Genomic DNA, 26,412 nt, shown 5'->3' with positions numbered 1-26,412 from the left:
TTAGGCTAATGACCTGTAAATTTGTCCCTTGCGAATTTACGACAATTCTGAACCTTTGGACTTTCCATACACAAGATCACATGATCAAAACACTAGCCCGTGACCGCGAACTCTTTGGCTTCAAATTGTTTCTTTTGAAGGTGGTCCCTGTCATACTAAGACGTATGTTATATGCAGACGTTTTTAATACGTATTTAATGGAAATACCTTCTTATTTTCTGCGTTTATTTTTTTTAAACAAAAATGAATTTAGAACATCTCTAGTTAGCTTAATAGCTAACTAACCTAGCAAATCCGCGTCTGTATCGGTCACCATGGGAACGGGAAGGCAACCCTGCTTTATAAACAAAGCAGCTAGTGTTAGCTAACCTGGTTAGATCGCTATCCCACACCTGTTCGTAAAGTGGAGTGCAGCAGTAGCATGCTGGCTAGTTTAAGTTATCAAACTATTCAGTTTTTGCCATTATTCCATCACACTAATATTCCGGCAAGACAGACGAGAGCTAACCCAGCTAGCTAATTAGACAGCTAGCCAGCTCTAGCTTTCCATACCTATGCTAAGCTAAAGTATTAGCAATCGCGAATAGCCAACGATAAAATGATGATAGCAAAGCGTCGGGTAATTTAAAGATGATCATTTCCATGCCAAGATGCCAAGATGGTAATTTCGGTGTCTCGTAGGGTAGCTAACCCTAGCTAACTAACATAAGGTGCGCCGATTTTGTGTTATTAAATAGCAGACTGTAAAAAAAAAAAAAAGCATGGTGAGCTAGCTAGCTAAGGCAACGTTACCGAGCCCGGCGGTCGCTGTCTATACAGCCTCACCATGGAGAGCCAAAGAGCCCCCAGCAGAGACTGTAAGACGTCCCGCTCTCCGCTCGCTGGCCGCAGCAGGTGTTTAAGCTCAATGTTTATGAAGGCGGCCAGTCACTTGGACTTGACAGGAGACCGTGAAGGTGCAGATAACGATGCGCTCAGCGATCACGGCAAAGCAGCGCGTTACGGTTCGTTGCTTTGTTCACGCCGTCTGTTCAGATTGGTCTGTTCAGTCACCGCATGTATTTTCGGAAATGTTCCTTGCTTCAGTAATGCATAGTCTTGACATTAAAGAACTATCTTAGTATATCTGTATCATTGTAAAAACGTTGGTGTCGAATTAACCCACATTTGGTTTATAGATGAACGAAAACGCATGGGCACAAAATACATTACAGAAGATTCAATCAAGAAGTTGACTAAACAGGAGAATTTAAGCCTACTGCAGTCCTTAAATTTATCAAATACTCATGGAGATAAATGTCTCAGGGTAAGAATTATTCTCTGTGTCAGTCATAATCATTTGCTATGATATGAGGTAAGTAATGTTTCTTTTATTGTGCTTTTTTTACCTAGTATATAGAGAATTTGGACAAATGCAGTCGTCTCCAGGTTCTCAACCTCAATAACAACAGCATTGAAAAAATTGAGAAGCTGGAGAAACTTCTTAAATTGCATGAGCTGCACATTTCCAATAACAGAATACAGTAAGTGGTTATTCAGATTTTTATTTTTTGAATGAAGCATACATTCATGTGATTTGTGTATTATGTGTATTACTGAAAGCCAATGTAATTAAATGGTTATTTTCTACCATGTAGAAAAATTGAAGGGCTAGAGCACATGGTAAACCTTCAGATTCTAAATCTGGCCAACAACAACATTGAACAAGTGCCTCTCTGGTTAGCAAAAAAGCTCAGATCACTACAGATGCTGAACCTTCAGAACAACAAGATTTTTTCGGTTGGTTGGATTTCTACTATTTTGGTTTCTTTGTAACGTGCCTAGGCTACGTATCAGATATCTCTCACTGCCATGACATAATTTAGAATCATTTTGTTTTGGGTTGTATTTTGTTTAAGATTGGACTAGCTATATGATTGCTTCTCTTTCCTTGCTAACTTGTAAGTTGCAGTGGTAGCGCAGTGGTTGATGCCCTTGTCTAGTAATCGGAAGGTTGCTGGTTCAAGTCCTACCCCCACCAAGTTTCCACTGTTGGGCTCCTGAGCAAGGCCCTTAACCCTCAATTGCTCAAGTTGTACTCAGTCATAATTGTAAGTCGCTTTGAATAAAAGCGTCAGCTAAATGCTGTAAAATGTAAATGTATTTCACTTACACCATTCTTCACATTTTCTAGCTTCATGAGGTGGCTAAACTGAAGCTTCTACAAAACCTTACCGACCTCACATTAGTGGAGAATCCTGTATCCACCCTTGCTCATTACCGCCTCTTCATAGTTTTTCATCTAAGATCACTAGAGTCACTTGATGGTCAGCGAATCAGTGACTTTGAGCGAGAGCAAGCCCATCACCGCTTTCACACTGGTACAGAATCCCCTGCCAAACACCCTGCATTTTAGCGCCCAGAACATTAGTTTGATCTCTCTCACCTGAGCTGCTCCTCTTCGGCCAGCAGAGGAGATAGAGCGTCTGGAGGGAGAGCTGGAGCAGAGAGGGGCAGAGGTAGAGCAGTTGCAGCAGGAGAAGGCTGCAGCTCTGGAGGAACTGGAGAAGCAGGAAATGCTCCAACACAGCCTGAAGCAGCAGAGCAAGGAGCAACAGCGTCTGCAGGAGCAGCTTGAAAGGGAGTTGGACACCAAGTCTGAACTGGTGAGGACCCACTCACTCTGCCCTCCATAATGTGCTCATTGAATTGTGAGAGCGTATATGACGAATGTGACAATTTCTTTGTCCCCTCTTTCCTTTCTCTCCTTTTGACCTTTAGCCAGTTTACTCTTCAGTTATTTCTCTCTAGCCATCACTTCTATCAGCTATCCTAAAGGTAGCCTCAAACAGTAGAGTTCTTTTTTTCAGTGTTCTGTTATAAACTGAGCAGAGTCACTTTGATCCTACACACAAATATATTTCTCTCCATTGAAGCAGCATTGTGGCAATGATTGATGCTTAAGCAGTGATTGATGTTCATCTGAATATTGATCTGTTTACCTATCTGCATTTTGATCTGCCTATATTCCTTTGATGTTTTTTCTATTCTTTCCAGACATGCACAGTGTCTTATAAGGTGTCTACGTGTCTCTGCGTTACTCTTCTGTCTATATTTTCTGTTTCTGTCTGACTCTGCTCTTCCATACTGCATTCTCAGCCTTCATTACCTACTCTGCTTCTGGATTCTTTCTGCAAGGTATTCAGTTGTGCCTTGTCCATTTATGTTGAATAATATTGACCAGTGTCCTGTGTCCTTGTGAAGTGAAATGCACATTACTTTCTCCTGTGCTTCCAGGTGCTTACTTAAAGAGTGATGTTGATGGTATGGCACTGCCATATTCATAAGCATGTTCAAATAGTTTCTGCATGCCAATGTCACATCGTGAAAATGCTATTTGATAAATCACATACATAAAAATAACTTTACCAATTTAACATATGTTTTGCTTGCTGCCAACATTGAATTACCTTTTATGCTGCTTGTTTGCAGTGGAGTGTTTTGTGTTGAAGGTTGAAACCTGGAGTGTTGCATCTAAACTATGGCTGCTTCACTCTGCAGCTGAAACACAAGACCACAGAGCTGACCCGGGCTTGCCAGAAACAGTACGAGCTGGAGCAGGAGCTGGCATTCCACAAGATAGATGCGAAGTTTGAGCCGCTTCCATATTATCCAAGCTATGTAAGCTTCTCCATAACTGCCTTCACTGGTTTTAGAATAGTTCTGAGCTCACACCACACGATCTTTAAGCTTCCATGCATGTGCTGGCACCGCTGTTCTTTGTAAGCGGGTCTAACAGGTTTTCTCTTCGGTTTAGGAATTGGAGGAGGACAGCCTGCCAGCTGATAGTCCCTACATTGGAAAGGCCCGTCACAAAAGGAACATGCAGACCTCAGACACCACAGATGAGGGCAGAAGGGCTCTCCCACAGAGCAGTTCAGAAGAGGATGCGCCTGAGCATGCCCTGGAACGAGGTACCACTGCTCCCACGTCACACCAACTTACTGTTTAGTTCGCTGAGTGTGTACGTGTTGCCTTCTGCAGTATGTACCCCTGCAAGGAAGGAGAAATGTCAGAAAAATACTATAATAAATTTTTAAAATAAATAAATGAATAATGTTGATTCACATGTATGCTATAATTGTTAAAACCAGCATACAAATACACTGAAAATGCTGTTTCAAGCTTCTGTTACCAGATAATTATAGTGCATTAGCTTTACAATCATGTCAGTAGACTGGATAGCCTCTAGACTGTCCCATAAAGCTGGCCTGATGTGGTGGCTGATGAGTACTATCTGGTACGTTTGTAGCAGAGGAGCGCCTGCAGCAACTGCATACAGAAGCAGAGCGCACAGAGAGACAGATCCTGAAAGCCAGTGAGGAACTACACCGCATGGAGGAGGCAGCCTCTCAGAAAAGAGTGAGATGTCATTTTAATGAGTCATACTGTCTCCTCAGTAGCTGTCAAGGTGTAACGCAGCACGAATGGCAGGCAGACGCAAAAGCTGAAAAAAGCGAGATTCATTGAGGGCAAATCCAATATCAGGGTAAGAGCCAACACGAACAGGTCCAGGGAACATGATAAAGCAAAAGGATAAACAGACAGGCTAACAGAGAAAATCACAGAACACAAGCTAGAACAAACAATGCCAAAGCCAAACAGCAACAACATACAAACAACTATGTATAGCAAGCACAACAGAGACATATATTAACAATGACCAGCAAGCACAACAGAGACATATATTAACAATGACCAGCAAGCACAACAGAGACATATATTAACAATGACCAGCAAACTAAGACAGAAAACACAGGGTATATATACACAGACTAATGAGGGCTAACGAGAGGGAAACAAGGAACAGGTGATACAAATGAAAGGCGGGGAAACTCAAATGGGGAGAGGAGCAACAAAGAAGCAAAGCAACACAAAACCACGAGACTGGGTTACCACGGAGACAAGACGCTAGAAGGGGCCAGCCGTGACATAAGACTTTGAATGCTGGTCTTTTTTTCTCCTCTTATATGAGCGAAAATCAGCACTCCTCTATCACCTGCTCCTGTATTACAATTAACTGGAAAGCTCCCATACAGGTTTGTTTTTAATCCAAGCCTTAAGATAAGTTTGAGAAACCAGTCCATAGACCCTAGGCCATTCATAATGTGTCTATCGCATGATATCCTGCAGCTAGCAGAGGCAGAGAAGGAACATCTCAGGCAGCAGCTGTGTGGGAAGATCCAGAGTCTGGGCCATCTGCGACAGGAAGCCGAGGCCCTGGAGGAGACGCTGTGCGGGCAGAGTGCTGAGCTGGACCAGGCACAGGGGGAGCTGGAGCAGCTTCAGAGCTTACTGCGCACTCTGAAGCCCCAGGACCCCAGACATGTTAGTAACAGTCAGCGCTTCCACATCTCCGACTGTGCTGCCACTCAGTGACTTTTGTGCTATCAAGGAATATACGGGCAATGCAGTGCTAAAGATGCTAGTATGTCCTGCAAAGAAAGAATTTGTGTTCACAGATGCAAGACCCTCTAGTTTGTGTTTCCCTGTCTGTTTTTACATGGGTTCTTTAGTTTTCCTATAAAGTACATTTCTTCCAAACCAAAAAAAACCATCTCAGTAAATGCGTGAGGTTGCCCTGGTTCCATACTGACAACAAAGCTATTGCTTGGAAAACAACATGATTAGCATCCCTGTGGAATACATGGTCTGTTACAGGTGCTTAGTAAGGGCAATATCAAGTAAGCAGCAACCTCATAAAACTCAGTGCATGTCCCTTTAAGAAAATGGGAATCCTTTCTGGGGAATTTGGGTGGAGCCTAAAAAAGTTGCTCACTCTCTCTGCGCAGGGTATTGTGAACGCCCAGTCATAGGCAGTGATTGGTGGAGCTGAGAGTTTCCTGTGTTGATTCAAAGCAAAGACAAGCACAAGGGGTTGGGGGAGGACAGAGAACAGTGTGTTTTAGGTGGGGTGAAGTCCCAAGGAGGGGACAAGCCTGCAAGCCAAAGCTCGCTGGCCAAAAGTTTGCAGTATAGGAAATGAGCGAAGAGAGGCAGGAAATGCTGGAGCCCAGCACAAAGCCTGCCTGTACCAACTCTCGGGACAGTAACGGGGACGAGCAGGATTTATGGTGATGGGAAGCAAAGAACGACACTGTGTTAGTAAGTGCCATGCAAGGGAGGCGCACGGAACTCACTCTTCACATTCTTTTCTCGTGATTGAATTGCAGATCTTCATTTCTTACATTTTAGGTGAATTCATGTAGCTGAAATGAGATGTTTTCATAACATGTATAATGTTAGGTTAATATGTATAACATTTAATGTTTTCATAACATTTTCATAGCATGTGCATATATAACATGGTATATATATTTCATAATATGGTATGTTTATATATATATATATATAGCTCATGTCTATAGACTACATGAAAAAGTGTAACGTATGCTTGCTAGTTGTCGTTTAAAAATAACCACAGCAACTACATCATGTGATGGGCATGAAAAGATAACCCAGAAAGTTCTCTTATTTGTGTAACACAAAGTACAAAATAAAAGTTGTAGTGCTAATGTGAAAGTAATTGATGGGGAACAGGTTGGACGTAACTGATGGGGAAGTAAATGGAGTGTTGTTGTCTCAACATAAATGTAGTAGTGTGCATAATATGCCTGACACTGGCGATCTATCTTATTTGGGTGGTTTATATTTTTTAATATAATGTGTTAATGGTTAAAGTAAGATGCAGTTTTCATAGAATCATGCTGGTGTACTTTTTTTTGGGGGGGGGGGGTTATCTATTTGTCGATGGGCTCATTCTTCCTTTTTATGAATCGCTGTCGATAATCATTAACTCCAAGAGACACGATTTTTATCCACCCGTTGGAGCTCCTTAAAGAGCGAAAAGCCTTGAGTTCGTAATGAGGTACTGAGGGCCTACACTAACCCCCTCCCCTGAGAATTAACCTCCTGTTCCCTACTCTCTCCCAGACTCATGTGAAGGCTCAGGTGGCCAGTAAGAGTCAACTGCTGGCCATCATGAGCAGGAAGCAACATGAGCTGGAGGGCCGCCTGGATGACATGCTCACTCGCATCACCAAGGAGACGCAGGAGATCAAAGACCTGGAACAGCAGCTCACAGATGGTGAGAGGCCAGGGAGGCGAATGGGAAAGCTTCATGTTTAGAATGTTGTTTGTAAGCTTATTTCTACAGTAAACTTGAAAATAAAAAACAAATAATTCTGGGAACATTAGCAATAATGGATATACTGCTCTTATATGTTGAAAATATTTCAAACGACAGTTTAGAAGCTCCTTGGATTGACAGTATGTAACAGGTTGGTTTTATTATTTTTGATCTCCTTCCAGGTCAGATAGCGGCTAACGAGGCCTTGAAGCGCGACCTAGAGGACATAATCTCGGGCCTGCAGGAGTACCTGCATGGGGTGAATGAGCAAGCTCGACGGGCCCGGTCTGACTGCCTGCGCCTCCAGAGAGCGAACAGCACCCTAGAGCGCCTCCTGCAGGACAAGGAGCAACAACTCGGCCAACTCCAGGAAGCTGCCCAGAACAGCGAAGCACGAAAGGAGGTGACGGAGGAGTGTTTCCGTAAGGGTTTGCTTGTTGAGCGTTTGTGCTGCACGACTTCCTGTGCTCAGCCGACGAGAACCAATATCGATTCGCACAGGAGTTGGTGCGGTGTCAGGAGGAGCTGGAGGCTTTGAGGAAGGAGAACTCGGGTCTGCGGAGGGCTCAGGGACGGGCCGGTGCCTACGAAGCCGAGCTGCAGGCTCAGCTGAGGGAGAAGGGCACGGAGGCCAGCAAACTGAGAGGGGAGATAGGCCGCCTGCACCGGCTCAGTGAGGTACGCACTGCCGTCGTAACGTGACCACCCTGCGTCTGCACCAAATCCATCTCTCAACACCTCTTTCACCCGCAATCGCCTTTAAAAAGTTGGATATTGGTATCTTGGAATGACCAGTTAGAATTGTAGCCCCGGCGCTGCTTAGGCCGCTTCCTGTCCTGCGCTGTTCCCTGCAGCTGGAGCACTCCGCGCTGCAGGCGGAGTTCCAAAAGGAGAGGCAGGCTAAGGAGAGCACACTGGCCCAGCTGCAGCTGGCTGCGGAAAGGGAGATGGGGAACAGCGAGCTTCTGCAGCAGCTAGCCACCCTGCAGGTGGGCTTCCCCCCCGCGCGGACGTCCGCTCAGGCTGCGGCCGGCTCGCGTCTCCCTCCTAACGTCTGTGTGTTACTCCAGAGGGAGAAAGGCGAACTAATGGATAAGGTGGAGGTCCTGCAGAATGACTTACGGCGGGTCAGGAGGGAGCTGCTGTGCCCTGATCAGGTGATCGAGCGCTTGGACGAGCTGAGGAGAACTATTGCTTCTGGCCCAGGAGTTTTAAGGTACGTGAGCACAGTATTAGAGAGAGCTGCAGTAGATGGACCACACTTGTGTCTACGGAATGAACTGCAGTCTGAATCGTTTGCTCACGGCTGCTGGTTGGGCTCCCAGCAGTACGGCAAGTGGGCCGGCAGATCCGCTGGGCGAGAGCGTGGCTGAACTGCAGGAGGAGCTGCATCGCGCTCTGGCCGCTGCACACAGGGACCGCGACGAGGCCCGGCACGCTCGAGACAGAATCGCACGGGAGGCAGCTTCCCTCAGAGAGAGGCTCAGGAACTACCAGAAGGAATACCAGAGTGTGTTTGCAGAGGCCGAGCATGCAAGGGTGAGTGGATCACTTCCGTTTTATTTCCACCTTTTGTGTGTGTGTGTGTGTGTGTGTGTGTGTGTGTGTGTGTGTGTGTGTGTGTGTGTGTAACCGCTCATCTGGGAATAATTCATCGACCAAATTTAACATTTTCAAATGGTGTTAAGTTGCCAGAGTTTTGTCTGTGTATTTTTGAGACAAAACATTTAGTGCTTATCCTAATCCTTATCCGAAGTGAGTGCTGTACACATTTCTGTATTACCCATGCGTGATTAAATTTTTTAGCAAGTCCTATTTGACTGATGTGTTGGAGGAGAGGACACAGAAGACTGTGTAGGATAGTGAATTCAGAAGCTGAGATGTCTTTGGGGCTAAATAAACTATAACAATGTGCTGGAATGATAGATGTTACATATATTGTTCCTGTGGGCTTTAATTAGTTAAAGCTGCAGTCAATAAGATTGAGAAGAGAGTGGAAAATTCAAACAAGAACTGCCAGGCCCCTCCCCCTCCCCCTCCATGCTCCACCTCTGCCTCCACCCCACAGAGGAGGCTGCACGTTGTAAAATGTGAACATTGCTGAACAAAAAACAAACAAATTAATCTATTAAAAAGTAATTTACAGAAATATCTATTTTGTACAAGAATTAGCACATATTTTAGTTCTTAGAAGTCATGAACAGTGCTAAACCAGTAAATCACCTATGAGAACATTTAATGTTACGGCACAAGCACACACAAATATCAGGAGAAACTATGACTGCCTGGGCACTTCACAAAGAGATTTTCAGCAACATCCAAATAAAACAACGCTAACCAGTAACCTAGCAAGACTGCAGCATCACAGTAAAATGAGAAATGCTCTTTTTTCCAAAAAAAAAAAAAAATCATGCTAGCCAACGTCTTCCACCTCTGAAAATGTTTATCCTTGTTTTATATTGGACTCTGTCTAACTTTTTAACTTGCTTTTCTTCATTTGTCAACTTCTGTTTAAATTGTTTTTCTAGTGTAAGCAAAAGAAGAAAAGAAAACATGGGCAGTTTTTCACTGACGGTGGTTGTTTAACCACTGCTTTTGTGGATGTCCTGAGTGAGAGCAAGCACTACACTAGCAGAGATTGCCGCTGTCAGACACTCCTCCTGGCTCTGATTGCTTGTTTTGTCACTGTGGATTCTTGCAAATGTCATTAGAAGCATTAGGTGCAGCTAGAAGAGTCTGAACTGGCAGGACATAGTGTCATGTTATTTTTATACGAGTTACCTACCACTACTTTAACTATGATGCCTCAGCTAATTGCTGGTCACCATCAGGTTACAAAGAAGCATGAGGAGGCGGAGCTTATCCGCCTGAGGGAGGGGATGCAGGAGCAGCAGGAGCAGCAGTACCTGGTGCTGCAGCGTCTTCAGGAGACCGAGAGTGAGAGAGACCGTCTCCTCACTGAGCTGGTGGAGCAGGACAAACAGGTGTGTGTGTGGGTGTGAGTGTGTGGGTGTGAGTGTGTGTGAGTGTGAGTGTGTGTGTGTGAGTGTGTGTGTGTGTGTGTGTGTGTGTGTGTGTGTGTGTGTGTGTGTGTGTGAGCGGGTGTGGGTGAAGAAGCTTCTTATTTTTGAAGTGAAGTACAAAAAGTACATATGAGACTTATGAGAAAAAATGCTCATACCTAAATGACTAGTCCTTGTTGAAGATCTGCCCATTTTATTTCTATTATTATTGCTCAGCATTGTCTGTCTGTCTGTCTGCATGCGTATGTGTGTGTAGTTAAAGGCAGAGGAGACTCAAACACAGGAGCAGCTGCAGTCAATGGATCTGGAGTTACAGGAGCTCAGGAGGTCCTTCACTGCCAGTGACCTAAGGGCCGCTGATCAGCTCAAGGCTGCCAAGCACCAGCTCCGCTCCCTCCACAGTACCGTGCAGAAGATTGGCCAGGAGAGGGCAGAGGTACCGGCGGCCAGCGACTGACGAATCACTTCAGTCCCTTTACGTGCCTGTCCCTGTTGTAAAAGGACTTGCATACTGACAAGCTCACCGGTGACCACGTTTGTGTGTGTAGGATGCACACGAGCTTGAAGAATCCCAGATGCAGGCCGCTGAAGCCATGCGAGAGCTAACCAAGGCCGAGAGAGAGATCCAAGCGCTGCAGGAACTGCTTCAAGCCAGGGTAACACAACCACTCACCAGCCAAGTCACTCCGCTCTGCTTATTTAAGTGAGAACGCATCTCAGTTTATTTGCTCCCCATTAACATCTGTGTGTTAACCTGTGTTTTGTGTTGTAGGTTAATGTGATAAACGGGGACAGCCACAGTGTTCCACATTCCAGTGTTCACCAGATGGAATTAGCTGGACTGAACCGAGCTCTGAAAAGGCAGCAGGCCCAGACCAAACGGCTCCGGGACCAGCTAGCCCAAGCCAAAGAGGGTAACCGTCTGCATTAGCAAAATCTCGCATGGCCCATTGCCCGTCTAAGAACAGCCTGTTTTATTCCCGTTTCCGTTCCTCATGCGTGTAGACAACAGTGAAAACCTGGAGGAGCTGCTTGAGGAGATAGAAGCCCTTAGGGGTACACTGCTTCAGCACAGCAATTACCTGTCCAGGTGTAGCGAAGTGCCACGCAGCAGAGGCTACTGGTACTATGTGCCGCCATACCAAAACGTAAGCTATGTAGCCAGCTTTAAAGCTAGCAGCCTACACAGACACACAGATTTACCTGTGTGAATTATCAAACCAATCTTTCTCAGCAGTATATTCAGCACCAGTTTCCGCTGAAGGCTTAACGTCTTAGGCTGATGCGATGTGCTGTGGTTGCCTTGCAGCCGCCCAGCCTGGGCTCTCAGGGAACACAGGACTCCGGACTGGGCTCCCAGCCACCCCCATCCACCGACAAAGTCCCTCATTCCAGAGGCAGACAGCACAAAGAGACAAGACCTCATTCCAGCACAGGATACTGGGTCTACCCAGCAAATCCGCACGACTCGCAGGCTCACGTAGAAAGAGGTGACACACACGTAACATTCACTGTAAACTCGGTTAAGTTTTTCAGAAATGGTCTCAGTTCCTTAGGCTTGCTTCAGATGTCAAAGACTAGATCGTTTCCATGTATATAAGACTTAGATGTTAACCACTGATCATAGTGATGAATGAATGCTTTTGATGAATAAATCTGGTTCACATTAAAATAGTTAATCCACTATTCCTCTGCCCTTCCAGAGCCTCCGTATGGGGACAGTTATGGGGAGAGCGATGAAGACGGTGATGGAGGCACCCATTTCACTCCTCCGCCAGGCTCGGTTATCTATACCATGCCACCTGACGGCACGCCTCTCCCCCAGGGCACAGTCATCTACGCGCCCCCCCTGCCTGGCCTGTCTGTAGTCCCGGGTGCGGTGTTCTACGGCCCTCCTCCAGAAGGGGCTAGGCTCGTGTACGGTCCTCCTCCCAGCAGCTGGGCCATTCCTCTGATACCCACTGGGACTCTGCTCTGCAACATGCCAGGCCATCAGGATACGGTGAGCCGCGTATAGATGAATTTGAAAGTGTCGGCCTCGTGATCTTCTAAGCTGCCAGTGTTGCACTTTAATGTCCTGAGGTTTGGCGGAAATGGCGACGGTGGTTTCTGTCCAACAGGAACGCTCTCTGCGTGAGGCAGAGCAGACTTTAAGGGAGCAGCAGTCTGGTCGAGTGGTCAGCGAGCAAGACCTGCTCAGGCTGGAGGAACAGAGATCAGAGCTGCAGTTGGAGCTTAAAAAGCTACAGCGTGCCGTGAGCCAGCTGCGCCACCACAGGTTATTAAGACCAGCTGCTCTCACCCTGCGCAGAACCCTCACTCTTACTCTCACCCTGCACAGTACACCTATTCTCACCCTGCACGATACTCTAATTCCTACTCTCACTCTACACAATACTCCTGCTGTCAGCCTGTGTGATGCACTTATCTCCTCTCTTTACACAGTACTCTGACACCTGCTGTTACCCTTCAGAGGATTCACACCTGCTCTCAGCCTAGACAATTACACATGATCTCAGTCTACAAAATAGCTCCTTTATCCCCTGTTTAACCTACTCTCTACCTACACAATACATCTAGCCGCTGCTCACTTGTGATTTGTGGAAGATCTCCAAATCAACATGCTCCCGTCTACAAAAACCTGTTTAATTTGAGTGAAACTCACTAAAATATCATTCTCCCTCCATAACACTGTGTTCCTTACGAATTAAGGCCCTTTAATGCCTGTGCGAGCTTCACTTTGGCTGGGGGCTTTTCCTGGTTTCAGGAAGCTGTTGGAGAGTCCGGTAAGCCAGACTGAGGAGGAGCAGGACGTGGCGTGTCTGGAAAAGACTCTGCAGAAACGCAAGGTCCAGCTACGAGAAGCAGACCACCTGCTGCTGGAGCTCGAGGCAGCCCTGAAGGACACCACAGCAAAGGTGTGGCACCGCCACCCAGTGCTGGGTTCCCACGGAAGTGTTCACCTCTCTAGTTTTTATGTGTGCTTTCAGTATGTTTAGACAGTGACGTATGAAGTCACACAACAATATACTGGCCAGAGGTTTAAAATGCTAATGTAGAATATTGATGGGTGTGTACGTGCATTTGTGTATGTAGTACAAAGAGAGTCTAGAACGCCAAAGTCAAACCGAGCAGCGGTTAGAGGAGACACAGCGTGAACTGGAGGTGACAGAACAGAAGACGCGAGACAGTGCCAAACACCTAGTAGAAGCCAAGCAACATCTCCGGTACCACTATGCACATGTGCACACCAACTGTTTCTTTAGTCTCAGAATTGCATGCATTAATGTACAATGCTTTCTCTCAGAGATCTGCAAGAAGGGGTTAAGGAGCAGCAGAGATGTAAACAGGACCAGGAAAAGACTCTACAACAGATAGAAAAACGAATTGCAGCTCGAGACGCAGAGTTCCAAGAAGTAAACAGAAAGCTGAAGAGAGCATCCTCTAAGTAAGGGGCTTCTCTAATGCAACATGATAGTTGCTCTGTAGAGGACCTTCCTAAAGGTTTCTTGGCCTTCATCTTACCGTGACTGTTGTCTGTTTGGTGTCCAGGTTGGAGGACTTGGAGAAAGAGCTGATACGGACTCAGAGCCGGGAAGAACAGCTCCTTAAGAGCTGCAGAGATTCAGAGGAACTTCAGCATCAGCACAAGAAAGAGCTGGAACAGCTCAACACCCAAGTAATATTAATAGCCCGACTCTTTGTTGAATCAGTCATAGAGTGCAGTGAAGTGAAAAAGGATCAAAATGATGTGTAATTATAAAAATTATGGCTAATGTAACTTTTTGTACAGTAAAGCGGACTGTGTAATTTATGAACTCCTTTGACTTTTTAATCGCCATGTTCTGCCATAGCATCTTTGTAGTGCTTCCAACAAGTTCTAGTATTGATTACCTTGGCTATAGTGACTCAAAGGACCCAGTTTGAAACAAATGATCCTTAACAAACCCAAACCTACAAAGGGACATTATTAAAATACAGTCTTACAACCAATATTTTTGCAATGATCATATTTTAATATTCACCTCCCTAGTCTAATTGAAAATTGTTTACTGAACATGAACACCTCAACTCACAGAAAATACAACCAATAACTTGTGGGTATCAAACAATATTCCATAAAAAACAACAGTGAATTATTTTCCCAAAAAACAATATTTTCCCTGCTCCTGCGTGTGTGTGTAGACGCTGCTCCAGAAGGAGGAGCTGACTCTGCTGGGCAGGAAACTGGAGCAGTGGCGTGAGGAGGAGGCGGTGGTGAGGGCCCGCGTGGAACAGGAGCGGCAGGACCTGGCAGACGTGCTTGGGCACGGGGAGGAGGAGGCGCACAGCTTGCGGCAGCGCGTCCAGGTCTGCACTCACGCTAGCAGCTGGCCCAATCAAATATGCTAACGTTAACGATGATAACCGAGGATTAAAGGGCAACGAGTGGTATTGTTATGAATTATTTCCTTATGCACCAAGCTGTTTCAGCGAGGATACCATTTTTGTTTGTTTGTATTTATTTATTTATTTATTTTTCAGGCAGGGAAGCTGTACGTTCATAAATGTCAGTAGTGTATTTGTGCATATGTGTTTGTAAGTGCTTGTGTGCATGCATGTGTACATGCGTGCGTGTGTGTGTGTGTGTGTAGGAGCTGCACGCAGACATCCAGGCTCTGGCTGTGCAGAAGGGAGAGATGGACTCTCAGCTCTCGGAGAGGAAGAGCAGATTGGCTCAGTGTAAGAAGGAGGAGCAACAGGCGAGAAAGAAGGCGCAGGATCTGCTTGCCATCGTCAGCAAGCACAGAGCAGGTAAATCCACACCACCGCATTTCTGCATGCGAATCAAGACGCTGTGGAATGGCATGTCTCAGGAATTAATCAAGAGAGGAATGCCTTTAGCAGTTCTGCATAACGCACTACGCCACCTCTTTAATAACCTTCAATACTGAGTCAGCACAAGAGCAGCAGTTCGCATAGTGGATCTTTGGTTTATTGTAGAACAGGAGGTTGATGCATGCTACTTAATTCTGCTGGAAAAAAGATTAGAATCATGTGTCCCAAATATAAACGATCATCATATATAAATATAGTTATACTTCTGAATAATGGAAAATGAATGAAGGCGAAAGCACTGCACAAATGTAGCAACTTGATCACCTAGATATTTATTAGAAATTTCACACATTCCTGTCACATTAACTTTGGCCAGTTTGTCTTTTGCAATAAGAATAGACCAGAAGCCATTAGAGCTGCCTGCACAGCTGAAAAAAAAAATTTAAATCAAAAAATTAAATTAAATTAAATCTAATTCAGTGAGAGGAGCATTGGGATTTGCACGACAGTGTTTCTACCAGTATAGTCTGGTGTGTGTGCGTGAGCCATGAGGCTTCGTTTGTGAAGAAATACTCTCTTAAACCATGAGAGTCCCTTGAGTCTTCAAGACTGCCTGTTCTGTGCCCTTCTTCTTCGGCCAGCAACTCTGACAGGCACGAATGTCGTGAATGCACACTGCCAGCTTTTGTTATGTGAATACAGCAGGATATTGAGTGGTTAGACAGATAGGAACAGAATAAGAGGAATCACTCACAGGAACTAGACTGCTCAGGAATGAAGAAGATAAGGGAGGCAAAACCTAGTTTCAGTACATTCTTTGTGAGGAGGAACAATGTATCTAAAATGTTATGACTACCCCACAGAGAAATTGTCAAGCAAGTGTCTCATAGTTGCAGAGACACAGGCTGTGATTTGTGAAAAAAGACTGCCTTCAGACCTTGAAATGTAAGACTGAAGAAACAGGGAAAAGTAGTTTGGATCCAGATACAGAAATCTCAGCATCTACTAGAAAAACGCAGTCCCAGCCCGCAGGGAGTACAGAGACAAAAGGGCTGTGATCTGTAACATTTTTTGAATTGAGGCTTGGCAGTTTAATTCCCACTCATCGAGCAGCCACCTCATTCAGACTACCATCTTCAGTGGGGGAACAGGAAGAAGAGACAGGGTGTGAAACAGCATTGGGAGGAAACTGGGAAACCCAGTGGTCAAGCTGTGGCAAAGGGAGTTTTGTGGGGTTTTGGCCTGTCCTTGAACTCGCTTGCTGTTTTTCTTTCTTTCAACAAAGACAGTAATAAGGTTTTTAAGTGTAGCAAAAATAGCAGGTCCAAAATTAAGAGCGGGAACAGAGCCCCGTGAAGACAGCAGTAGCTACAAAATCATTGAAAGGAGGTGAGTAAATGGTCCCATATTTTAAGTATTCCACAATAAGTCAAATGTCAACGAAATGGCAACAATTTACAACAGAGAATCACTTAACTCAGGAGGAAGATCCCAAAATGCTATAGGACTTGAATAAAAGACACTGCACAAGTCTGATCTGGAAAATCTGACTCTAATAGAAAACAAGTTCAACAATTATTAGGGCAATGAACAAACAATGAATATTACAAAAGTGCCTTAGATCATAACCTAATCAGAGGACATTCATAAATCAGAGCTGATAATGGCTTTTATGCTCATTTACAATCATAAAGAACCTCAGATATCCAGGGTGATTAACATGAATATTAGTGGTCTGTTGTCTTCATGACATGTATGTATGACATGTAATGTTTCTCTGACATTAAAACATTTATTATTTGACATTACATTATACTTTAATTTTTTCACACTTCATGTAATATGATGGCACAGGACGTCTGAATTAAATCAGTAATTTGTTTGGGGCCAAATATCGACTGTGGCACACAGGATTAAGGATTAACAGTGATGGTATTACCTTAGGTTACTTGAAAATTCATGCATGAGTCACGAGTTCTAACAGGTAGCTGTGGCTGTTTAGCTGTTTTCAGGTGTTTGTCTGTATTCTCTGGGTGTACAGAGCTGAAGCACGTTTTGGAGATGATCCAGCTGGAGAATGGGAACCTGGAGGGAGTGAAGGTTCAGCACCGCCACAAACTGGACCAGCTGGAGAAGAGCCAGGAAACTCTGCTGCAAGTGAGAATTACAAACGAAACCAGGGCAGGGCATTTGTGTAGTGTGTGTTTGTGGCAACATTTAGCATAGCCCATTTCACACCCTGGTGTTCTACCCTTCAAGTGGGTCTTCATACAGAAAAGGAACGCACATTTATGTCATTAAAGTACAGAATAATAGTGTTGTGCTGATTTCCACTCTTTACAGACATTTACTGATTGCCACAACTAATACATATTTATTTAAATTCAGCATATTGTAGTTTAGTGGTTTTAAAACAAACCCACACACACCATTTATATTTCTGAACCTCTTAAGTCAGACTTTTATCTTGGCTGGGGGTGTGGCTGGCAGGCACAGGTGGAGCTGCAGGCGGTCCAGGTGGAGCTGGAGCAGCAGACGGCGCTCCGGGAGCAGCAGGCCGACACGGCGGCCGCCCAGAGGAGCAACCTGCTGGAGCAGTGCGCCGGCCTGGAGGCCCGCCGCGCGCTCGCGCAGCGGTAGGAAAGCCCCGCCCGTCCTCTCCCGGCGCTCACGTCCAGCCATGCCGCTGTTTTCACTTCCTTTTCCTGCTGCCGCAAAGATTTAATACTGATCCTGGGCGGTGTTTTGAGCTTTCTGGGGGGTGTTGAAGGACTTTAAGCATTGCTGCCTGGTTTGGCAGGAGTCTGGAGGAAGCAGAGGGAGGGGTCCAGGCAGCAGAGGCGGAGCTACTAAAGCTGCAGGAGGAGGTGACCAAGCTGAAACGGGAGCACAGACACGCCAGAAATATCCGAGAAGAGATAAACAGAGATGTCGCCAAAGTCCAGCAACAGCTAACGGGTACAAGCCAGCATCAGCGTCAGACCGTTCACCTTATTTGATCACCGCTGGGTGTTAAAATAAGATTGCGTGACTTTGTTTTTGCTTTTAACTCCAGAGGAGTCTGAGGAGTTGAACAACCTGAAAGAAAACGTTGCGCACTCACAGCTGCAGCTAGAAAAGATTAGAAAGGTACATCCTAATATGCGTCTTGATTTATGAGTTACGCTTCCTCTGTGAGTTATTTTTTATTCATGTTCAGACGGACTTCATCATTCGGCTTTATCGTGTTCAGGAGGTGGAGGGCGCTCAGCGAGAGTGGGACGGTCTAATAAAGCTCCAGCAAGAGCAGAAGGCTCAGCTGCAGGCGAGGACAGAAAAGATCCAGAAGAGGCAGCAGAGAGCAGACAGACTGCAGCGGCAGCTGAACGAACTGGAGGCAGCCGTGACCCAGAAGCAGGTCCAGCTCGAGCAGCAGGAAGAGGTGAGTTGTCTGGTTCTGCTATGCTGAGCTCTGCTGTGAAATAGCTATCCATTATGATTTATGGTATTATGCATTCAATAAAGAACTTGAAATACAACACAAAGAACCAGTCTAACAGGATTATATAGATATAGGTATGATGTATCTATGTTATGCACTCCTTTTTCAGTTTTGTTTTAGTAATTGTGAGCAGGAGGGCTGGATACAGTGTGTAAGACGAACGTCTGTCTAATGGCAAAAGTGAACTCAAAGTTTACTGTGTCTAGCATATGAAGACTCAACAGCGACAAAGCATCGAGCTGGAAGAGTTGCACAGACGGCAGCAGCAAAAGCTGCAAACCCAGCTTCAGTCACTAGAGGGCGCATTGGCGCAGCGTGTAGCAAAAATGGAGCAGGCGACAGCCGCTGTGGAAGACCTGGAGGAAAAGAAGCACTTTCTGCAGGCTGAACATGAGCACTGTTCTGTGCTGCAGGACAGAGTAGCAGGGCTGGGTGAGTTTGGAACACAGACTGATACTCATCCTTTATGATCGATTTAGTATATAGGTATGCTATCACCTGCTTGATCAACTTCAGTGCAAGCAAATTTTCAGAGATGGTGTTCTAAAATTACTGCGCACATCGTCACAGAACAACAGCATGTATGCATGCAATTTTCAATTGAATGTATGTACGTAATTTGCAACACAACATATCATACATTCCCCTCAGAATCCCTACTCGCAGCAGTGACCGTCTGGTCCTGAAGGTCAGATGTTTTTGTGTCTGTAGAGGAGGAGCTGGCTGTGAGGGAGGCCAGGCTAAGGGCCAGCACTGAGGAGCAGAGGGAGGTGAGGCGAGAGCTGGAGGCCTGCCGCTTGGAGTTCCAGCATCTTCAAGAGACCTTGGCCACAGAGAGGAGGCGCAGAGAGGCCCTCAAAAGCCGCAGTCTCACAGACAGAGACAAACTGCTGCAGGCTGAGAAAGTAAGACACTGATGTTTCCTTCCTTAACTGTCACCTTTAACTAGCACTGGGTAAAACTTTTTGGTCAATTTTTAGAGTTAATCTCTTATTGTGCAGTGAGTGAGAGCGTGCGCATGCACACGCGCGCATGTGTATACGCCTCTGTGTCTGTGCTTATCAGGAGCGAGAAAGGCTGCAGAAGGAGCTGGAGGTAGTGGATCAGGCAGCTCAAGAAAACCATGAGAGATCCAGACACCTGCAGCATGAGCTCAGTTCTGCCTCCCAGGAGCTGCTCTGCCTCAAACACAAGGTACCCTAATCACAGCCCCAAGCAAAGTGGAGACTTATGGGATGTGTGCAAGACTGCCTCAACTGGAGCTAGTTAAATATGCTCAGTGACTACGGGCAGTAGGTAAATATGATGGAAGGAGGTCTGTGATGTCTGTTTGGCTCTTCAGCTACAGAGCCATGGAGAGAGGTGCGCTCACCAGCGCGAGATCAAGGACACCATACACTCTCTGAGGGCCGAGATCGAAGCCGAGCTGGACAGCAGCATGACGGAGCTGGTGTTGCAGCCCACGGCCTCCTCAGACACAGAGAGCCTCAAGGAGAACCAGCCCATATCTGCACTGACTGTGGGGAAAGCAGCCTACAACACCAACGTATGAGTTTTACTGAGATCAGCCCCCCCCACTGATTGTTAAAGGATGATTGATCGAGTGCAAGTTTCCATGTGTTTTTTCTCTTTCCTGCATGCAGGATGAACAGTGGCGAGGAGAAGTACTGAGAGAGAGATTGAGGCAGCATGAAGATCATCTGAAGGTACATTTTTCCATGTGTTTTAGTCAGCCACCTTTCACAAGAAGCATAACATAAGACAAGAGACTTTTAAAGGAGCTTAAAACAAGCCATTAACTGCTTTTTTCACCACTTTTCCTCACTTCAGGCCCAGCTGCGCAGATCCATGTTCTCCCAGCAGGAGACGCTGAGTCTGCGTAGGCAGCAGACAGAGGGCAGCATCCAGGGCCTACGTCAACGAGTGGACAAGCTGGACCAGCTCTTGGGCAAATCCAGCCATGGTTCCTCCTACCTGAGTGATTCTGAAAACCTCTATAAATACAGCTGTGTGAGTGAACATTTGATATGTAGAAGTCCTACCCATTTGGAAGTGCCTCATATGACTATTGCTTACACTCTAAACAATGTCTTCAGTGCACTAAGTGCATGAAAACACAACCAGACCTGAACCCAAAAATGGGAAATAGTCTGTTTTGACTGTTTAAAGCCATTATGTGTGTTTGGTATCTTTTTCCTTTTACAGGAAAGTATAAGCTTAAATGGCTTGTATCATTTTTCAGTCAGATAGTGAGACCTCGACGCACCCGAGGAGCAGAGAGGGTTCCTGTTAGGCTGGACCACTACGTTGCTGAGAAAGACCGAGCACACATTCTGAGCCAAATACACTGAGGTCATCCACAGCAAAAGGGAGCCCACGCCCACGTCCCACTGTGAAGCCCTGCGGCTGAGTGCCGCTCCACACTGAGTGAAGGACAATGCTTCCTGAAGCCCTCCAACAGAGATCATCTGAGCTTATGCATCTCCTGTCCACAAATAAAAAAGTGTAAAACACAAGGTGAAAAAAGTATTAAGGTTTTTAGCCACTCAGTGCCATAAGGACAGGCCAAGGTTCTCTTTATTATTTTACATATTCTAGACTTTTTCCATTAAAAAATTTTTTTTTTAGCAAATAAAATGCTGTGCCTCAATGCTATGCTACATGCTGCATATCTAAAACATTTACTCTGCAAAATGCAGTCAAGATATTATAACTGAAATAGGGCTGTATAGAATTGCCTTTTTAAACTATTTTGTATATTTTTTTAACTATTTCTACATCCAAGTAATATATTTATTAAAGCACTTAAAACTTTGTGTATTCAGTGCATCATTTAATACTATTACGTGCAATAAAAAACATTCTGCATGGATTTCCGTCCTCCCCCTCAGTTCTTATTGGGATTTCCAATATATATTGTCAAAGACAGTATACAGTATTGTCTTTATTAACATAATTACAAACAAATGTCACTTACAGAAGACATACCTCAGTTTCAGAGCAGAAGGTTATATAGGTTACCACTGAGACATGAGAAATGAAAAATGGCCTCCAAAAAAAAACAAAACTTTACAACAAAACAACTACATACATACTTTTATAATCTCACTGGAACTCAAAATGTATAGAAAAATTTTGAAGCATTTCCTTTTGCCTTTTGAGCCCCTTCAAATGTCTATCACTGGAATATGGAACATGCATTCCTTAGGGGACAGGAATTTTCCTTTCATAGGTCAATTAAACTTGATTGTTTTTAGGGATGAGATGAACCAACTTGTTCAGTGTAAGGTCCTGCTGAACAAGTTCGCACGCTAACCCAAACCCACCCAATTCACTGTGGAAAAGGTTGTGTGTACACTAAAGGAATGTTGAGGAAGGGGTTCAAAAGCTTAAGGTTAATGCGCTTTAGCATTAAATTTAGTTACTTTTTTAAATTTCATACTGTATTTTACAGACCAAGCAAGTATTTATAGGAAAAAACAACATTAAATCAGAAACTAATCATAAGGCAACAGAAGTTAAAATATATGCTGAATTTAGGCTGACTTAAGGGCATGGAGTATTTGCCAGTGCCAAGCTGTATTTCTCTGACAGAGTTAGTCACAATTGGTCTGTTTCTTACTCTGCTAATATTGAGGTGACAAACATTGGGAATGTTAACATTTCAAGGACGAAACAGGGTGACCATTTAAAGTAAGCTGAAATTCTCAGGTGATGAACTTCAGACTAATATGAAGATAAAAGGAGTTCAAAGCCATTGAAAAACTAATGTGCAAAAGTGTTCTTATGGACTCAATGTGTCCTTTCAATATATTGCCACTGCTCTGTCTTATTCTACATCTTGCTTCTGAAGCACACTGAAGAACATCTGATTTTTAATTTTTTTTTACAATGGAACTTCTATTTGGATTTTAACAATACTTGTATAGTACTTGTATATTATGTCTTGAGTAGACAAACAGAGATAAATATGGGGCGATTTGTTACTTGTGACGGCATAAATCCTAATTAAAACAGTACAATATTTTCAATTAACATTTTTCTTTTTAACAAAATGTACAATAACAGTTCATCATGCATCTCCTCTCAAGCACGTTCTAAAACCAGATTCAGCCTACACAGGTTTTGTTTCCATTTAAATGAGAATAACATATCAAAATTTTCATTTGATTTAAATTATCCCAATATTCAAACAGCTCCTGTTCATGAGATGTTTCATTTACACTTATGCACACCACTCCAGTAATTGACAAACCTTTCAGTTTATCAGCCTTCTAGATTAGTGTTCGGTGGACGAGACTCTCTCTTGCAAGTGTGTGCACGTTACAAACAGGCAACATGACCGGGGGGGGGGGCGCGCGTTGGAAAGAAGAGACGTAAATGGCAGAAGCTGACTGCACTAGCCCTCCATCGTCCAGAGCAGCCCTAGCCCCAAGACTCCAACCGCACAGCAGGCGAGAGAGAGAGAGAGGGAGTGGCAGACAAGACAGGTCGTGGTGCGGGTCTGGAGGGACGATTATGGGAAGAGAGAGAGGAAGAGGGAAAAAAAAGAAAAGAAAGAAGTCTCCATGGTCATTAACAGCTGCAGCCCTCTTTCTGGGGCTGTGCATCGCTGGTGAGACGGCCGCCCTGGGGGGCGGTGGGCTTGTGTTGAACCCCAGACTCGGCCGCGTTCAGGTCCAGGCTGCCGTCCTGAATGTTCTGGTAGATCTTCTTGGCTGCCTCCAGGAAAGCATCTTCCACATTCTCACCGCTGTTCAAATGACAAACATACTGAGTGTAACTCAGATGGGTGCCCAAGTTATGGTACAGCCATTTCAAATACGAAACACAAACGGTAGTGGATGTATTACTAACAGATGAATATCCAGGGAGGGACTTACGTTTTTGCACTTGCCTCAAGGAACAACAGGCCTATGGCAAAACATGACATTACACAAAAAAATTAGGCAAACAATACTGTCCATCTTAATCTAATAAACGACGTGTAGCAAACGACGGGCTATTCCATGCCATGAACTTTTCTTCCGTACCGTTCTCTTCAGCGAACTGCTTGGCCTCTTCGTACGTAACGTCTCGCTGGGCTTCAAGGTCCGCCTTGTTGCCGATAAGAATGATCACCTTTGGAGACAATCGCACTTAGAACAGAAGTGGTTCATAGACACCACTGCGGCCACTGCAGTCGCGCAAAGGTATAACGCACCGGGAATGAAACAAGCGATTATCTGCTTAAAATGAAGGCAGCTGGACTTCACAGCGACTCATTCAAATTAAGAACAAACCAGTGGACATCAACAAGTGGCCAGGGATTGGGTTTCCTGACATTTATATGTAGCCTACATGTTTTTTGATGCTGGGGAAACACGTTAAGCAACTTAGCTGAACGGCAAGGTGGGATTGTTGGTCAAATTAAAGTGACACTGACACATGAATATTCTGGTTGTATGTGGTCAGGTTTGTAAAAGTATTTGCATTTTATTACAACTTTTAAATAGAAAACAGTAAACTAGTTAGGCCTATTTTGTTCATAGACAATACTGTCACTCTGCAAGTGAATTTATGTTTGTGTAGACAAAGCAACCTCTCCTCCAATGTCACCATTAAATTTGACATATAAATTCTTGTGGCCATCATGATATTTAATGTTTCTCTGTTCCAAGTATAGCTATCTTCCAAATTTACAAAGTTTTCTGGCTGTCTCGACTGGTTTTGTCTTGGCTAACCATCTTTTTTCCTTTAGCTTTTGGCAGTGTGTAAAAAGATAGCTCCAAATTCTTGCTGAATCTATTTGTACAGTTAGTCGCACAATAGCCCTATCCCATTTTAAATGTTTTTGTAGCATCCACACTGAACAGTCACAGTGCCATTCAGTGGGCATAACCCCAGTGACTCCCACAGACGGAGATGTCACATGCATATTATTTATATACCTGGAAGTTCATTATAGTTTTTTTTTCCATCAACTCAATACAGAGACAACGAAGCCTACTAAAACAACTCCTAAAACAGAGCTTGAGGACTTACTGTATTTGGGTTGGTGAGATTCCTTGCGTCAGTCAGCCAACTGCTAAGGTGGTTGTACGTGCTTCGCCTGCAGACAAAGAGCACCATGTATCAGAGTGCGCTTCATATGGAGTAGTATTAAATATCTATTCACTATCATTACTTTACGTCTCTTTAATTATACTTAAAATGTCTTAAAAGAGCGACTCGGATTAATTTAGATCAATGCATTGAGCATTAGACAAAAAAGACGATCTGTCCCTAAATAATGTTAAAAGAAAATCACGTTACCTGGTGATGTCATAGACCATGAGTGCGCCGGCAGCTCCTCTGTAGTAGCTGCGGGTTACGGCGCGGAATCTCTCCTGCCCCGCCGTGTCCCAAATCTGGAGCTTCACCTTCTGACTGCTCACCTCAATTATCCGCGTTCCAAACTCCACTCCAATTGTGTGAGGGCAGTCTGCCATAACTGATTCAGAACAGGCAACGCTCAACAAAGTCACTTATTTTGAAGTGGCAAATCAACCTCAAATGTATAAATTTGTCCAATTCTGATAATGGCAAAAAAAATAAAATAAAATAAAATAATGATATCATAAAAAGTGTGGTTCGTGGTAAAATGACAAAACCTTAAAATAATGCACTGGATTAATATTCATGGGTTGCCTTGAACTAAGAACTAGCTCTGATTTAATGGGGCATGATTCCTTGTATTGGTGTATTGTGCTATGAGAGTGACGTGCTGTAAAGTTGTGATCTCTTAACACTGAGACTACTTACATTTCTTTTCTGTAAATTGGTGAAGCAAACACGACTTTCCAACCCCCATATCACCTTTAAAGATTAAAGGAATTAGTAAATATTTGAAACGAAATTGCAAAATCTGAACACTTTCAGATTATGATAGCTTCCAAACAATGACGGTGGTCACTTACCAATAATGATGTATTTGAAAATATAGGAATAGTTATATGGTGCAGTCGTCATTCTGGTCCTAAAAAATAAATTAGGGGTAAATTCAACTACAGTTTTGAGGACCAACACAAACCAGGACGCTGCCACTGAACAATGGGTGGGCTGAATGCTAGCTAGTACCACCACTGCCAGCAATATCAAAAGCTATTTATTTTATGTTGCTTTTGTCAGGCATCAGCCCAATTAGCTGGTTCTGAGGGTTATAATCCTTCCATCCTTCCAGAGGATTAGAGAACATCGAGCTTCAGGTTAAACCGACACCCGTTCAGCCAGGTGTGTCCTAGCTAGCCTTAGTGGACATGTTGACAAAGCAATCAAATACTCTAGCTAGCAGACTACACGTTTCTACAAAAGCAACAAGACATCGTATGAGCTAGTTAGTGAGGCAAAGAGCCAACCGAAACAGCTGACGTTAGACGGCTCGGTTTTATGTGAGATATTTTTAAGTGAGTGTGATGCGAGCTGGCGCTTACAGTCGATCTGATTTGCCTTCCAATTAGCTCGCTAGCTAGCTAGCTTAGCTGACTCAATGTGTAGGATATGTAAGACTGTCGTGACAAGCGCTGGGGAACCCGGTTCACACGCCAATCTAGTGGGAAGAGTTTAATCAAGTAATGTACGGTTCGGGTACCGAATTCGTCTTAATTTAAACCTCAGTAAACAGTGTCACGGTCGTTTCCGTGTTCTCCGTTTTGCTAGGAACATCTTAGCTTATTTTATCTTAGCCATAGCTAGCTAGCCTCCCCCAGTGCAGCAAGCCAGAAAGACGCTAAGATAGCGGTCGCCCTAAAATAAGAATGTGACACCGCGTCAAAAAGTGTCGCTCTCCGATCAATAATTGTCCAGCAGAAGATGTTAGAGGCTTTTACCTAAAATAACAGCTCAAGCCGGCTCTTCGAGATGTGGGCAGATTTGCGCACGGATGGCGTCCGCTTTCTGAATCA

The 26,412-nt window shown here is 44.6% G+C and overlaps 2 protein-coding genes across 5 annotated transcripts; one reads left to right on the top strand and one right to left on the bottom strand.

Moving 5' to 3' along the window:
• Positions 1-113: 113 nt before the first annotated feature.
• Positions 114-22,260, top strand: cntrl (centriolin). 4 transcript variants are annotated; one of them, XM_035529733.1, is made up of 42 exons: positions 114-1,004; positions 1,179-1,306; positions 1,393-1,523; positions 1,638-1,779; positions 2,174-2,360; positions 2,452-2,645; positions 3,541-3,660; positions 3,797-3,953; positions 4,292-4,401; positions 5,173-5,367; positions 6,973-7,126; positions 7,351-7,571; positions 7,670-7,846; positions 8,023-8,157; positions 8,239-8,384; positions 8,497-8,707; positions 10,000-10,152; positions 10,448-10,627; positions 10,740-10,847; positions 10,964-11,105; positions 11,197-11,339; positions 11,501-11,681; positions 11,895-12,193; positions 12,312-12,469; positions 12,959-13,109; positions 13,288-13,418; positions 13,499-13,639; positions 13,744-13,870; positions 14,377-14,541; positions 14,826-14,985; positions 17,051-17,166; positions 17,500-17,645; positions 17,810-17,967; positions 18,065-18,138; positions 18,242-18,430; positions 18,697-18,922; positions 19,202-19,395; positions 19,556-19,684; positions 19,833-20,036; positions 20,134-20,196; positions 20,321-20,500; positions 20,733-22,260. In XM_035529733.1, exons 1-42 carry the CDS (start codon positions 827-829, stop codon positions 20,781-20,783), a joined length of 6,555 nt encoding a protein of 2,184 aa, XP_035385626.1. In that variant the 5' UTR covers positions 114-826; the 3' UTR covers positions 20,784-22,260. The 4 variants fall into 4 exon arrangements, with proteins under 4 accessions (XP_035385626.1, XP_035385625.1, XP_035385628.1 ...); XM_035529732.1 differs by having other exon boundaries at positions 8,494-8,707; XM_035529735.1 differs by lacking the exons at positions 114-1,004; positions 1,179-1,306; positions 1,393-1,523; positions 1,638-1,779; positions 2,174-2,360 and adding an exon at positions 3,277-3,303 and having other exon boundaries at positions 2,630-2,645; positions 8,494-8,707.
• Positions 21,422-26,412, bottom strand: rab14 (RAB14, member RAS oncogene family). Its single transcript, XM_027003081.2, has 8 exons — positions 26,338-26,412; positions 25,429-25,487; positions 25,274-25,327; positions 24,785-24,962; positions 24,515-24,581; positions 23,524-23,611; positions 23,374-23,404; positions 21,422-23,243 (listed from the first exon to the last, which is right to left on the bottom strand). The coding sequence occupies exons 2-8, from the start codon at positions 25,478-25,480 to the stop codon at positions 23,066-23,068; spliced, it is 648 nt and encodes a 215-aa protein (XP_026858882.1). The 5' UTR covers positions 25,481-25,487; positions 26,338-26,412; the 3' UTR covers positions 21,422-23,065.

Source organism: Electrophorus electricus, chromosome 9 (assembly GCF_013358815.1).
Source record: "Electrophorus electricus isolate fEleEle1 chromosome 9, fEleEle1.pri, whole genome shotgun sequence".
Classification (NCBI taxonomy): domain Eukaryota; kingdom Metazoa; phylum Chordata; class Actinopteri; order Gymnotiformes; family Gymnotidae; genus Electrophorus; species Electrophorus electricus.
This window is presented reverse-complemented; position numbering and strand designations above follow the sequence as displayed.